At 41.1% G+C, this 16,355-nt stretch overlaps 1 protein-coding gene across 1 annotated transcript in view; it reads left to right on the top strand.

Annotated features, from left to right (window-relative positions):
• The window catches only part of LOC124133347 (transmembrane protein 248-like), a 20,568-nt gene extending 6,159 nt beyond the window's left edge, over positions 1–14,409 (top strand). The window contains exons 2-8 of the mRNA XM_046497716.2: positions 274–456; positions 2,266–2,438; positions 3,085–3,200; positions 4,919–5,069; positions 6,235–6,403; positions 8,354–8,494; positions 9,979–14,409. Coding sequence (XP_046353672.1) covers positions 301–456; positions 2,266–2,438; positions 3,085–3,200; positions 4,919–5,069; positions 6,235–6,403; positions 8,354–8,494; positions 9,979–9,996 — 924 coding nt within the window. The 5' untranslated portion in view covers positions 274–300 and the 3' untranslated portion in view covers positions 9,997–14,409. The remainder of the gene's footprint in view (positions 1–273; positions 457–2,265; positions 2,439–3,084; positions 3,201–4,918; positions 5,070–6,234; positions 6,404–8,353; positions 8,495–9,978) is intronic.
• Positions 14,410–16,355: the final 1,946 nt, after the last annotated feature.

Here is a 16,355-nt window from a genome sequence, read left to right as displayed (position 1 = left end):
TGTTGTTCATGTGATTAGAGAGAAAACTACGAATGTTTCTTTAGTGTCCGTAAGCCTATAACAAGGGGATATATTAACATTTATGTTTCTTTTTTAATTCAAATTTGGAGATCTCTACTTACATTTGCTGCACCCTTGGGCCACAGGTTGGCCTCTGGGCAGCTCTGGAAATATAACTGCTACACCAAACTAAGACACAGATGATTCAGCGAGGTGACACAAACAAACATATAAATGACCCCCCACCACTCATCTATATTTTTGATATTTCAGTTGTCCAGCGTACCGTATCAAGTCGTAATGGCGTACACAGTGTGTGAGAACCTCCGTGGCTTCGCCTACAGTCGTCCTCCACTGGTCATCTTCATGATATGTCTTGCTACGTTCGCCATCGCCCTCGTCACGTTTGCCTATGTTGTCAAAATGAGAGACATGCCCAATCCAGATATTCCAGAGGTGGGTACTGATTAGAAAACTCCAGCGCTTGTGCTTATTGCCAGACCTGTGAAGATCCGGGGTTGAGTAGGTCTTCAGCAACCCATGCTTGCCGTAAATGGCAACTATGCTTGTCGTCAGAGGCGACTAACGGGTTCAGGTGGTCAGGCTCGCCTACTCGGTTGATGCATGTATCCCAATTGCGAAGACAAATGCTCATGATGTCAATCACTGGATTGTCTGTTCCAGACTCGATTATTTACAGACTGCCTTCATATAGCTGGAATATTGCTGAGTGCAGTGTTAAACAACAAACAAAACAAAAAACAAAAACTTGTTGCCAGAAGCTGCGTCATTCGACTTGTCCTGGCACACCCATGTTAAAAGAGTTTAGTTCATACATATTTTATTCATAAAAAGTGACTAGGATTGGGTACAAGTTCTCCAACTTAGGACACCTCCCAGATATTTACACAGTTGAATTACAATTTGTACAATACATGAGCCGAACAATAGGAAAGAAAACAATAGGAAAGGTAAGTGAACAGTCATAACAATATACTATGGATTACCGGTAATCTCTTTGTATTACATATAGAAATCTGTACATACAGTATAATCTGTCAAAATTGGACTCTCTCAAAGTCGGATTTCGAAGAACGGACATTTTCCCATCAGGTTTTAATAACTTTTCCTTCACTGAAACAGACCTACAACTCTGTAATTTGGACATTTTACACCTCAGACTTCAGACTAAAATCATGGTCTCAACAACCAATTTACTATTGGAAAGAAGCTGTCTAAATCGGACTGGAACAGACCTCACCAGATCAATGTTCTCTCACTTTGAAATAAGCTCATTCATTGCTAATCCTGCATGTAATCCTGTTGATCCCAATACTTTGCAGCGTTAGAAATTGGCACTAGTCCTATAGTCCTTGCCAAACTGCCCAATGGTAAAGGTATCATAAGGACGAGTAGAAATTTGCCCTTTTTAAGGGCTTTGCTATATGTTATCATTATAAGGACTCGTGGCCTAAAACTGTTAGTTTCTAAACCGCTTAGTAAATTAGGAGATAAACATACTGTGTTTTCAATGTAGAGTTACGTTACCTGCATATTTTACTGGGCTAAATTGAATTTGGAACCAAATGTGCAGCATTATTAAGTAGTGATGCTAGTCAGTTGGCCCTTAAAAACTGAATATTCAAGAGGTCTCTCAGATTGAGATACTATTGTCAGAACCTTCAACATTGTTCAAGGATCCCATAATTACTTGCCCTGCACAATCAGAGGCAGACTGTTTTAGTATGAAATTTACTAGGGCTGGGACAGGTAACTCGGGTACTCGGGTCGGGTGGTTCCTGAGTTGGACCCGGGTACCCACAGTACTACCCAGACCCGTGGTTAGTCATGTGATATATTGTTTAATAGCAAAAATTATCTCGAGCTTCCGCGGTTGCATTATAAGTGACTAATGTTCGCATTTCTTTTCTACGCACACATTCCTTCTGACTTTATATGTTTGAATAGAGATAAAACTTCAGTCAACTTCAGTGTATGCATGACCAGATCATTTTATTCGAGTATCTAAATACATTTTGCCAGGGCTCAGTCAAACTATCCCCAATCGGACATTTGTACCCATCTCTTGAGACCAATAGCGGGTACCCGGGTAGGGTAGGGTAATAGTGGGATGGGTACCCGGATGGTAAATTTGGACTTGTCCCAGCCCTAAAATTTACCATCATTTGTGTGAAGTGAACCAATTACCACACCATTTGTCACTTAGAATGTTGTTATGAAGGGACTTTCTTGCTTATATTTCAGGACTGGAATACCTTCCTGGAGAGTTTTGCTGATGTAGATTTTTGTGTGTTGAGCAACTCCAGTGAATATACATCGGATGCTACCACAGCTGGCACCACAAGACATGGCCGTAATATGATAGATGGCCAACATGATGTGACCACCACGGCCACAGTGCCACCAGATGGAGTTGTGTAGGTATCGTTGCCATGGGCAGCAAGTAACAGCTTCCCCTTAACCAAAATAGTAAGATCTTGCTCTAATATCTATTTACCTGAGGGAAGCACGTCTGACAGGAAGCTCAAAGGACTAATGTACATGGCTTTTGTCATTATGGTAACAAATAAATTGCAATTAATTCCGTGACTTTTGATTGGCTTAGCAAGCAATTATTTTTGCATTTATGTTTCCATAAACCAACATAAATTAGGCCATGCCCACTGACAGACTACTGTTTCTTGATTGGCTGATAATAGAATGGGCAGGACTTGTATTGCATTATTGTCTCTGATTTCATAGGTTTTATCAACAGTTTTTTGTTGTGTTAATGATGAAATTAGCAGTCTGTGAAGTTGAAGTAGTTATTGTTGACGTATTTATTTATAAGAATTGATTTCAATGTGTCTTTGTGTTTATACACAAATTTACACAGTTTGCACATCAGTTTTACGTTTATACTTCTTAAATGTAAATTAATATTGGTCAGTTCTTAAGTAGACTTAGCAAATTAAGTTTTAGTTTGCCCTTGGCCTTGAGCATATTTGGTAATGATTTTAGCTAACAATTGTTTATCCAATTGTATATTGTTATTGAGGTGTACATGGTGTAATTGTTCTTCAGCAATGTGTCGCTGTCGATGATGGTGGAGATGCAGCCGACCCAGGACTTTGTGAACATCCCCCACAATGTGACATACCTGTCTACAACGCTGATGGGGGACCAGCTGGGCCTCTATGGTAGGTGCAGTCTGTTGTGTAAGCCTGTTAGAATAGGTCCCCACCAGCCTATGCTGGTCGTATATGGGGACCCTACATCTTCTCAAGGCAAGGGAGTTAACTGACCATAAAACTCCAGTTTCCACCCTTGCCAAACTAGGCTGTAATTTCTGGGCATGATCGTGGCTCCACCAGTGGCTATTATGAATCATGTCCCTTCTATGTCCCTACTATTGACCAATCAGATTCCATCTCTCATATCACTTGCATTTGCTTCAAACAAAATGGCAGCACCCTATCAAGACCATCTGACTAATCAAGATCTTTATTGTAATAAATGGGTCTTACTTCATGAAAGGCATCAAATCACATGAGCACCTTGATTCAAAACCTGAAATGATTTGGACAATATAGGTTGACGCTCAGTTCACGATGCCCATGCTTTGCAAATCCTGCAATCGACCAAAATCTGCACGGCACTTTATGAACAGAATGTCGATTTTGTTACATGATTTTGGACTGTGCATAGACTTGTTGGTCCAGCCAAAATATAACTCCATAATTCCAGGCTAGTTTGTCAAGGGTTGAAACTGGACTTTGATAGTCACTTTACTCCCTTGCCGTGATAAGATGGCAACCTAATGGATGGGGTGGTCAGACTCGCTGACTTGGTTGATGGTGTGTCAAGGTGCCAAAATGGCCTGATGGTTCCACAGACCAATTTCTTCCTTGACATGTGGACCGCCTCTGTGGTCTAGTGGTAGAGCGTCCGCCCGGAGAGCAGAAGGTCCGGGGTTCGATTCCTGTCCGCGTCATACGAAAAGACATTAAAAGATGGTACTTGTTGTTACCCTGTCTGGCGCTCGGCATTAAGGGGCTAAAACAAGGACTGGTCGGCTTGAGTCAGTATACTGTGTCTGAGTGGGGTATTCATGTTAAACTGCGGCATGGTATCTCAGTGAGCTAGCACTATAAATCGGCATCAGTCTGGACTAGTACAAGCAGCCACACAAACACACACACGTACATGCTATATAAGTGCAATAATCTTGGATGCGACGTAAAACCCAATTTCACCTCGCCTCACCTCCTTGACATCTAATGACAACTTGTACAACAACGAACTTAGCCTTACAGCCATCTGGTCAGTTCTCTACTCATTGCCTCAATGTCAGGCAGCATTGGGGTTTGCTTATAGATCGCCCAGAGAGCGGAAGGTCCCTGATCATACTGGCACTAAAGGGAAAGAACAAGAACTGGTCTCTTCGAAGATACTGTATCTGAGTGGGGTATCAATGTTAAACTGCAGCATGGTATCTCAGTGGAGTAACATGATAAAACCAGCATTGGTCCATTCTACAAGTAGCCACACACATCATACACACAACATGCATGCACATTACTATGAAAGTGCAATAGTCTTCACCTCGCCTGATGGTATGGAGTTAAAGTCATTCTTTAGGCAGCTAGTTTGTCTGCCTGGGATCTGCCGCTAAAGTATGTGATGATGTAGCTATAGCAGTTACACCACAACCACCCAGTCACTCACTCATAATGACAAGCTATTCACTGCTCCTGTACTGTTTGAATAGTAATATCTGTAGATTTTATGAACCTGAAAAAGGATGGCTATTTGTTTTGGTGTTGTGTCAATATGCCAGACTTAACATATTGCATCAGTTTAGAATATTTATGTTTCAGTTGACTTAAATGTGATCTTATTGCTGTTCTGTTTTCAGGTGAAGCAGCTGACCTTGAGATGAATGTGACCTTTGTGTTGCCGTTCCAGTGGAACACGACACGATGCAACCGCCGCGGCATCTGTGATCCGGTCAACATCTTCACCTGCATCAGCTTCCAGGCACCAGTGTCATTCTTCCCCCACACAAGGTCTGCCCTTCAGAATGTCTGGGGTGTTGGGGTAGCTTAGGGGGGTTTAACAATATGGCGGGGTCTCCATCTCAAAACTGGGTGCAGGTCCTGTGAAGGTTCTGGGTTAGAATTAGTCTTCAGCAACACATGCTTGTCGTCAGAGGCGATTACAGGATCGGGTGATCAGTCTCGCTGACTTGGTTAATGGATGTCATCATATCCCAATTGCGTGGAGAGATGCACATGATGTCACTCACTGGATTGTCTGGTCCAGACTTGATTATTTACAGATTCCTGTCATATGGCTCGAGTTTTGCTGAGTGCGCATTAACAACAAACTATGGGTACGATACAGTTTGTATCCTGATATTCTTTCTTTTTAAAGGAAACCCATGAAGATCCGGGATAGAATAGGTCTTCAGCAACCCATGCTTGCAGTAAAAGGCGACTATGCTTGTAGTAAGAGGCGACTAACAGGATCGAGTGGTCAGTCTCCCTGACTTGGTTGATGCATTTCATTGATCTCAATTGCATGGATCGATGCTCATGATGTCAATCACTGGATTGTCTGGTCCAGACTCGATTGTTTTACAGACCACCGTCATCTAGCTGGAATATTGTTGAGTGTGGCATTAAACAACAAACAAACAAATCATTTTAAAGGTGACTCACAACCCTGAATAATTTAGGTCCTTGACAGGCATTTAGAATAATTTAGTTTTAAATTTCAGAGATCGAAGGTGGGATATTAGAGGGGAGAAACATATAGACTAGAGGGGCCAATCGTTACACCACTAGTAGCCTTTTGTCCATTCAGATGTCCCCCACTGTGACATTACTATTGCTTAAAGGGACGTCATCCTTTCTAATATACTGGTTTGCCCCTGTCTGACATTTTATAATCTGAAGAATTGCATCCCTTAGGCAGCCAGACATCTATGATCCTGGGTTCAAATCCCAGATTTTCCCTGATAATGTGTCTTGGATAGTTTGGATGATAACAGTACTCATGGATTTTACATGGGAACTATCTAAGACCTGCACCACTACAGCTTTGCCTCACATGTCACGCTGACACACTTTATATTATCGGGTATATACATGCGTAATGTGCGGTTTGATGACACAGTTGTTTACCCACTTAAACATTTTCACATCAGGCTAATAAAAGTTTCAATTGCAGGAAGCCAGACATGTGTCACGGTAACTCAGAGTCGGGGATTGAGTACCATGTGAAGATGGTTGGTCTGAAGGGAACTCGCAAACATCCCAAGGTGTTGTGGTGCAACAGTCAGCCAGTGCTGCATGTCCGCTACAAGCTGGACCCCAGTCTCACCGTCATGTTGTCATTGGTAGGTGGACATTGATAGGTGGACATTGATAGGGTAGAGATGTCCGCTACAAGCTGGACCCTAGTGTCACTGTCATGTTGTCATTGTTAAGTGTACATTGATAGGGTAGAGATGTCCGCTACAAGCTGAACCCCAGTCTCACCGTCATGTTGTCATTGGTAGGTGTACATTGATAGGGTAGAGATGTCTGCTACAAGCTGGACCCCAGTCTCACCGTCATGTTGTCATTGGTAGGTGGACATTGATAGGGTAGAGATGTCCGCTACAAGCTGGACCCCAGTCTCACCGTCATGTTGTCATTGGTAGGTGGACATTGATAGGGTAGAGATGTCTGCTACAAGCTGGACCCCAGTCTCACGGTCATGTTGTCATTGGTAGGTGTACATTGATAGGGTAGAGATGTCTGCTCCAAGCTGGACCCCAGTCTCACCGTCATGTTGTCATTGGTAGGTGGACATTGATAGGGTAGAGATGTCTGCTACAAGCTGGACCCCAGTCTCACCGTCATGTTGTCATTGGTAGGTGTACATTGATAGGGTAGAGATGTCTGCTACAAGCTGGACCCCAGTCTCACCGTCATGTTGTCATTGGTAGGTGGACATTGATAGGGTAGAGATGTCCGCTACAAGCTGGACCCCAGTCTCACCGTCATGTTGTCATTGGTAGGTGGACATTGGTAGGGTAGAGATGTCCGCTACAAGCTGGACCCCAGTCTCACTGTCATGTTGTCATTGGTAGGTGGACATTGATAGGGTAGAGATGTCTGCTACAAGCTGGACCCCAGTCTCACGGTCATGTTGTCATTGGTAGGTGTACATTGATAGGGTAGAGATGTCTGCTACAAGCTGGACCCCAGTCTCACCGTCATGTTGTCATTGGTAGGTGGACATTGATAGGGTAGAGATGTCTGCTACAAGTTGGACCCCAGTCTCACCGTCATGTTGTCATTGGTAGGTGTACATTGATAGGGTAGAGATGTCTGCTACAAGCTGGACCCCAGTCTCACCGTCATGTTGTCAATGGTAGGTGGACATTGATAGGGTGGTCAGTCGTCAATGTGACACACCCTTCCGATGTTCTTTAGATAATCCATAAGTTTATTCAACATTGTGTTCGAACATACACTGTTTCTGGGGAATATATGTTACAATCGTAAACCTCATTTTACTGACTTTCATTAAACCCAAGACATCTGGGCTTGTTCATGTTTTTAAGGCTTGGAAAATGTTTCAAGGTGGCCAAGGAACATTAATGGTAATATGTTTAAATCAGGATTAGGAAATGTGTAATCAGGAAGTGTGTAAGCTGATCACATCATCATGATCATATACTCACACCCATACACCCACCCACGCCCACACACACATACACCACACACACACACACACACAAACCACATACACACACACAAACCACACACACACACACACACACACACACACACACACACACACACACACACACACACACACAACCACACAACCACACAACCACACACCACACACACATCATGCATACCACACACATACACAAATCTCACTCTCACACACACATCATGCATACCACAATCACACACCACACAACCACACACACACACACACACACACCACACACACATCATGCATACCACCACACACACACACACACACACACACACACACACACACACACACACACACACACACACACACACACACACACACACACACACTAATGGGCGCAAGCACGCGTACACGCTTACCTTCACTCAAGCACACGTTGCGATATTCTTGAAGGCGTTTACCTTCGTTCCACCCACCTCCCCTCCACTCCCACTACCCTACAAGTGTCAATACTCTCCAACAACAGCAGACTTAGATTTGCCACTGCATGGACGAGGAAACCATGTATCATTTTGTTGTTATTTGTCTGAGATTCTTGTCTGACCAAGGTGTCTCCTCTGTTTGTCAGCATGACCGATCCGTCATCAACCTCCACTTGATGCACACGAGTTACTTCCTGTTTGTGATGGTTATCACGCTGTTCTGCTATGCCATCATCAAAGGGAGGCCACCCAAGACCAAGATCGTTCAACAGATTCATTTTGAAAAGGTATGTTTAGTTTTTTACAGATAATTCCATCATGAACAATGATGCAGAATGATGTATTCTGATTGTTCAATAAAGGGTATCACACCTACATTGATAACCATATCTCAGATTCACACAGGACAGCATTACTGTGATAGGAATGTGTTTTTCAGTAATCAAAAACTTCTTCGCTTATTCCAACCTACAGTTAATTTGTTAGTTCACCTGACTCACAGTCAGGTGGGCTTATGTTGTGGCACATCATTTGGTTGTCCATCCTGTTGTTCGTCCATGTTAACTTTTACATGTTCGACAAATTCTCTGTAACTACATGGTCTTTTGAGCTGAAACTTTGTATGAATGATCCCAGCTCTAGTGTCTCTCAATGGGGTTCTCAAAGTTCCGGCCCTGTGAAGATCCGGGGTAGAATAGGTCTTCAGCAACCCATGCTTGCCATAAAAGGTGACAATGCTTGTCGTAAAAGCAACTAACGGGATCGGGTGGTCAGACTCGCTGACTTGGATTATGCATGTCATTGTATACCAATTGTGTGGATCGATGCTCATGATGTCAATCACTGGATTGTCTGGTCCAGACTCGATTATTTACATACCGCCGTCATGTAGCTGGAATATTGCTGAGTGCGGCATAAACCAACAAACAAACACAAAGTTGCGATCCGATTTTAGACTTGGCAACAATAATTTCTTCATGAGTCAGGTGAGCTACAGAGCCATGTGGCTCTATGTGTTGCCTGTTGCCAAGTAAACACTAAATAGCTTTGTTGTAGATTGAATGATGTTCTAGAGGCTTATCTTTATCATGTGCCCTTATGCTTGTTGTAAGAGCCATCTAACATGAGAATTGGGGGGTTTGTGAGTTGGCTGATAACGAGTGTGCCATCGTAACCAGAGGAACTGTATTTAAAGGCCACTGTGATATACCTGACATTGCAGACAGCAGTCATTAACTTTGGATTCATTCTTTATGAAGTGGGCGGCGGAGAAGCCTTTAGCTTTGGCTCTTCACTCTGAAGACTTAGGTCGATTCCCCCTAATGGGTACAATGGGTGATGCTCATTTCTCCAGCCTTGATATTGCTGGAATATTGCTTATATCGGCGTAAAACCATACTAACTCACTTTTTATCAACACAATATGAGACCTGTCATCATGTGTCCAATATGAATTGATATGAATATGGGGGCGGTCGGGTAGCCTTGTGGTTTATGCGTTTGCTCATCATGCCAAAGACCCAGGTTCGATTCCTGACATGGGTACAATGTGTGAAGCCCATTTCTGGTGTCCCCCGCCATGATATTGCTGGAATATTGCTAAAAGCGGCGTAAAACCATACTCACTCACTCACTCACTCACTGATATGAATATGCAGTCCAGGATCTGTGAATTTCAAAATATGAAATCATGATGTGACATCCTTGCTGGCGGTGTATTAAGTGATGGAAACTGCTCACGGTCATCCAATAACATATTTTTCTTCCTCAGATTCCAAACAAAGCATAGGTGACATCATATTGAAGAGGAATCAGGATACGAAGAGAGTTTGGGATTTTCATAAATCAGAAGAAAAGAAATGGTTTAAAATATTCCTGCGACAAGTTCTTTAAATATGCCAACTAGGTGTGAACATGGCACAGAGGTTTATATTCAAAATCAAAACCTACACTTTGGAACTTAATCGTTGCTTGATTCCATTTGATAAAATATTTTCCTTAATCCTTGCACAAGTAGGGTTTATTATGACCAGGACCTTTACATCACCATGGAAACGACTTGTCAGTTTCACAACTGTTTCCCACTTGGACATGGACATTCTACCGAATGAGAGGAAAGTCTCAGTTTTATGAAGAAGGATGTAAAGATTTCATTCTCTGTCAAAAGTACCTCAACAAATGTTCCAATGAGAAAAATCTGTTGATGTAGCTTTTTGTGAAACATTATGATTACTTCAGTATAATGATTGAATTATTTGTGTTTCTGTGAGATGAGGGAGTCTCAAGATGAGGAAGGACAGAAACATTTCCTTTCCTTGTGTATCAGATTTGGCTTCCTCAAAGGATGACAACAGGAAATGGTAAAGGAAGAGCTGTTCAGGATGTTGACGGGATCCTTCACAAGATATGAGGGTTGATGACACTTGGAGTTTGATATTTATACAGACATACTTATTTATCCTATGCTGTAGGTATGACTTGGGATTGCAGTCTCAAGGGGCCACCGTTTTGAGGCCGTTGTTCCATCTCGAGGGGCCACTGTTTGGATGCCATTGATGGATCTTGTGGGGGCACCTGTTTTGAGGCCATTGGTCCGTCTTGTGGGGGCACCTGTTTTGAGGCCATTGGTTCAACTTGTGAACTGTTGAAAAGCCAATAGAAAGTGTGACAGATTTTATTTGCAATTCATATGTGAAATTGACGTTAAAGTTTGATTGTACACGTATGAGATCAGCACCTTCAGTGAATGTTTCTGTTTGGATTCTTTTGGTTTCTTTGACAAACATATTTATTTGCTTGTTCAAGTCTCATGCATTATTAACATCATGCATGGTACAACCCTAAATGAATATTGTATGGTATATGTTTAAAAAAATGTGACATTTTTAGAATATTCTTAAATGGTGGGAAAATTCAATGTATTTCCCCATTGCAACATTTCACCGCCAACATATTGAAATCTTGCAGCCATGCAACAAAACTCAACTGATTGACAATTGTGGTAAACATTAATGTCATGCATTATGTTTTGAATTTGTGGATTTTTTTTTATTATTGCCACATTATGAATTGGCTGGAGCTGTCCCAGGGGCATTGATGAGTTTGAGTCCAAATGCTAGTTTTTTGGGGTTTATTTTTGGCTACCATCACTTTATTTACAGCACTGAATACCAAACCAACCATGTATGATATACTGATTGTGTATTTAGTATATCTTTCATGTTCCTAGTGTTTTCATTTGCAGTCATGACTTCAGCATAGCAAGTGATTCACAGTGATAGTTTCACTGAATGGTGTGCCTTTCAATGGCTGAATCAACAGATGATGGCTTGGATGGCCAAGTGGTTAGTGCTCTCTGTCACATGGACGACTCAGGTTCTATTCCCACATGGCGAAGCACATTGATCAGTCCCCTGATGTGATGTGCGGCAATGTGGTGTAAAGGCGTACACAGATTGAGACTTTGGATTCAGAGACAGGCAAATTATGCAGAGGATGTATAACAGTGATATCACATGTATATATGTGTTTACAGTTGCTATTTATTACCGTCAGAATGTAATATACAACATTCATATCCTGTAAGCTTTGCGGATGTTTTCAGGTATATCACAGTGTTAGGTTAGGAGGGATGATAATGTATTCAGGGCTGAAAATCATGATTAGCTTGAGAATGCATGTGACTATTTTTCATCAAGTCCTTCGAACCAATGTCATTAGCATCAGATGTTTGTGCTTACTATCACAACACAAAGAACAACCTTTCACGAACTTTGACCGACCAATGAAATGACTAACATGTCCTCAGATCTTAGGTTAGCGGGAGCGAGTACTAAGATCTGATTTTCATGAGATTAAAATTCAAACTAAACCCATATTCCAGGTTTTATAGGCTATCATGAATCTTGTTTCAACCAAATTTTATTTCTGCTTGAAACCCAAAATTATGAAATATGAAAGTTCTGATGCGTCGGTAAAACACTTTTGCAAAGATTTGACTTGTGAACTGGAAGAAAGAAGAGAAATTTGTCTTGGAAGAAAGCCTCTCAGACTTCCACTTAGGTCATGGTTTTATTCTCAGAATATGATAACATGTTGCAGGGGTATTTATTATTTGTGATAGTGCTAGATTCAGAAGTCAGTTTGGTGTCAAATGTCAAAAATTTGTTATGTCATATTTTGATACAGGACAGAAGTAAAATTGAAAATAATTATACGTATATGTTTATCAGTATCAGTACATACCAAGAATTTATTTATTTAGTTTCTGCCACTTTTAACTTGTGAGTCTGGTCAAATCTGATGTTATTGTTGGTTAAATTATTTAATTTATGTGAGAAGCCAATTTCTTATGTCTTGATATTTCTGGAATATTGCGAAAATCGGCATAAAACACAACTCACTCACTCACTCAAATTGTTGGGTGACGGAGAAAATGATTGGCCAAGTATCAGAAATATAAGGGGGCAGTCGGGTAGCCTTGTGGTTAAAGCGTTTTGCTCGTCACGCCGAAGACCCAGGTTCGATTCCCGACATGGGAACAATGATTGAAGCCCATTTCTGGTGTCCCCCGCCGTGATATTGCTGGAATATTGCTAAAAGCGGCGTAAAACCATACTCACACACTCACTCACTCACTCAGAAATATAAGGACGTGAGTGCATGTGGACAATGGGTGCAGCCCATTCTGGTGTCAAGCTCCTTGATATTGTTGGAATATTGCTAATACTGGTGTAAAACATGACTTGCTCTCTCACTCACTCACTCACTCGACTGATATGTGAGTACCCGGGTTTTACCTTGACTCACAAAAGTAGGGGTCCAGGGGACCCCCAATAATTTATTTTAATGGTCCTAGCTGGTAATATGAGGGTCCTGTAAACATGTATTGAAATGCTGTAGTGTACTGTACATATTTGATAATTACTTTAAATAGAGCCTGGAATGAACCAATGATGAAGTGGACGTTAGACACATCTGATGGATGACATGTCAGACACCCATAACTGCTCTTTATGCGTGGTATAATGGATATCATTATATATTCTTTTTCTGCGTCCAATCTCAACATTTGTGCGTCACAGAAAACCCTGAGTACATATGAGTCTAGTGACAGTGCGAGAGATTGGCCAGGTATCAGAACTGAAAGGACAGGGAATTATTTTTCTCAGAAATGAGGATCAATAACCCTGAAGCCTTGCAATCCAAAAGGATTTTGTAGAATTAGGAGACAAACAAGATCGGGTGGTCAGGCTTGCTGATTTGGTTGATGCGTGTCATCATATCCCAATTGTTGAGATTGATGCTCGTGATGTCAATCACTGGATTGTCTAGTCCAGACTCGATTATTTACAGACTGACGTCATGTAGCTATAATATAACTGAGTGCAGCATTAAACAACAAACAAAGAATTATGAGAATGAGCCTGGTTCAGTGTTTCAGGATGAGCCTGGTTCAGTGTCTGAGAATGAGCCTGGTTCAGTGTCTGAGGATGAGCCTGGTTCAGTGTCTGAGAATGAGCCTGGTTCAGTTTCTGAGGATGAAATGTAGATGTGGGTACTTCACTGCTGATTTGTCCTGTTTATAAGTGACTGCCATGTTGTTCCTTCATTCTCCCATGTAGTCGTGCATGGTGAATACGTATGTGTACCTGCAAATGTAAATCAGCTTCTCTTTTGTAAGCATTCAGTATTCACGAGGCCACTAGTATGAAGTACGAGTTGGTAAATTTCTGTCTAGTCAGCTCTTGTAATAATAGTACAATAACACTCAGTTCTACTGAACACGATGCTTAGAGCCATATTCAGGCGAGCAGACTCAAACATGGGCTGACATGTTTCAATTATGCAAGGCTTGAGATCCAATCAATTTACAGTAAACCTCATTTAAACAAAACACCTATTGTAACTAAGCAATATGGGTGCTTAGAAAGTCAACAAGAAAGGTCCTTTTTAAATCTGCCAAAGTTAAATTTCTTCACAGAGATTGAGCAATAGTGAACAAACTTAGTTCAAATGTTGACACAAAAATATTATAGTAACAAGGAAAATATTTTCCTCTTCTTCACTGCTGTTTTGGGGGCACAGGTGGCCCAGTTGTCTAAGGCGTCCCTTGGGCATGCCAGAAACCTGTGATTATGGGTTCGAATCTCGGTTCGCCCCGATTATGTTTCTAGTTTTGTTAGCACCATACCCGTGCTCGTGGGTTTCACTGAAGTGGTAAACGTCTGAGACCTGCATCACTTCGGGCTTTCCTCCCACATTAAGCTGACTCGCCATGATATAACTGCAATACTGTTAAAAGCAGCGCAAAACCCAACTCACTCACTCACTGCCGTTTTCTCAGTAATCTGTAATATCAGAAAATATGGATTGTCCTGTAAATGTTCGGTCTTGTTCGGGGGAGTTCATACAGATGACTTACTTATTGGTCAAGAAGTTGGTCAGGGGGGTTTATTGGAGCAAGGCGAGGAATGTTATTTTCTTAGGCCACACATTTTTATTTTATGTTTCACGGGTTTATTTCAAGCTTTACCACACAAGGTCAGTCAAAAAAAAAATTAAAAATTATGAATGGCGATGTCAGTCATTTTTTTATTTATGTGAAAGTCATTCTGGAGTTAAAACTGCAGCTGGCTTCTTGAATCACTGACAGTGATGTAGACATGGGGTTTATATATAAAATTTTATATTTTATAAGAGGGTCTATATTACTATCGGGAGACATAATAAAAATAAATATTTTTATGTTTAATTTATTTCTTTTCCAGCTGCTTTTCAATAGGGGCAGCAGGCCTGTGAAATGAAAAATAATAAATGTGTGGCATTATCATTGTAGTGAGGGCAGGGATGCCTAGTGGTCTTAGGTGTGATGTCCAATTGCACAGTTAGCAGCGCCAGGATCTGCTGATATTAGACTTAACTTCAAGATATCCCAGATTTAGATCCTTGTTTGGTCAGCACCATATCCATACTCGTGGAATCCGCCTAAGTGATAAATGTCTTAAGACCTGCATCACAGGCTTTCCTCCCACATGAAGCTGACGCCGTGATATGGAGCAGTGATACGACCTTAACTCCCTCTTTTACTGCAATGGGTGTGTCCCTATTGCAGATGCTTTGTACAGATTCCTTTTTGGTTGTTCGTAATTGGTTACCTTTATCGTCTAATCAGTTATGATAGCTTTATGTTTCTGTATGTCATTCACAGCATGTAAATATGCATCTGCATGTCATATTTTGGGATGATATTCATATCATTTTGAATTGTTTGTCATTTGTTTATTGCAACGGTTGTTTTGTGTTTAGTATGTTTGCTGATGTCAGTTACTATTTAGGACATGTTTGGTTTCTATTTTGAATTCCTGAGTTGAGTTTATTTTGTTCTTTCATATCTGTGTATATGAAGAAGGCTCTATTTACTTTTGATAAGAATGTCTCAGTTTCTAAGATTATTGCAATATTTCATGTGTGATTCTTTTTGAAGTCTGGAAGACTTGTATTTCAATGAGGACACAAAAACGGCAGTGATGCTGTGAGGGAAACAGCCTTTGTCATAGATATTCTATATCATGTATTCTATTCTGTGATTTTAGGTTGGAATCGCTTGATTGCCTAGATAATCAAGTTTATGTATGTGTGTGTATATATTTATATATTCACTTACCTTTTTTGTGTTTCATCATATTAGCTATTACAACTTTGAACTTATTTGCACCCCCTTAAATTACATAAGTTTAGTGCATGTGAACTGCAGTTTTCCATCTTTGGGACTTACTTCTTGGAAATCCTTGGAATCTATTTAAGTGATGCAGAGGGTATATATGATACCTCTCAGCATGAAGATTTGAGCACATCTTTCCAATCAGGTCAACTTTCCAATCAGCCTTGAGGCGTCAAAATCCTCAGTATGAATGAGCAAAGGATTAGATCAGCATTCTAATTTGTGTATCTCGTAAATGAACAGAAAGCGACCAGTTCTTATTGTAAGTAATTCATATATTCTCACTACCAAAACAAACATGAATACATACATGTTGGTTTATATATGAAGAATTACTAATTTTCAAGAGATATTAGAATGGTTCGATGCAGGCTCAGTCATCTAAGGCGCCATGAATTGCTTGCAGTGTTGTGTCCCTTGGGCAT

Source organism: Haliotis rufescens, unplaced genomic scaffold (genome assembly GCF_023055435.1).
Source record: "Haliotis rufescens isolate VD_foot unplaced genomic scaffold, xgHalRufe1.0.p SCAF_21, whole genome shotgun sequence".
Classification (NCBI taxonomy): Eukaryota; Metazoa; Mollusca; class Gastropoda; order Lepetellida; family Haliotidae; genus Haliotis; species Haliotis rufescens.
The sequence above is the reverse complement of the archived record's forward strand: the minus strand, read 5'-3'. Positions and strand labels throughout refer to the sequence as shown.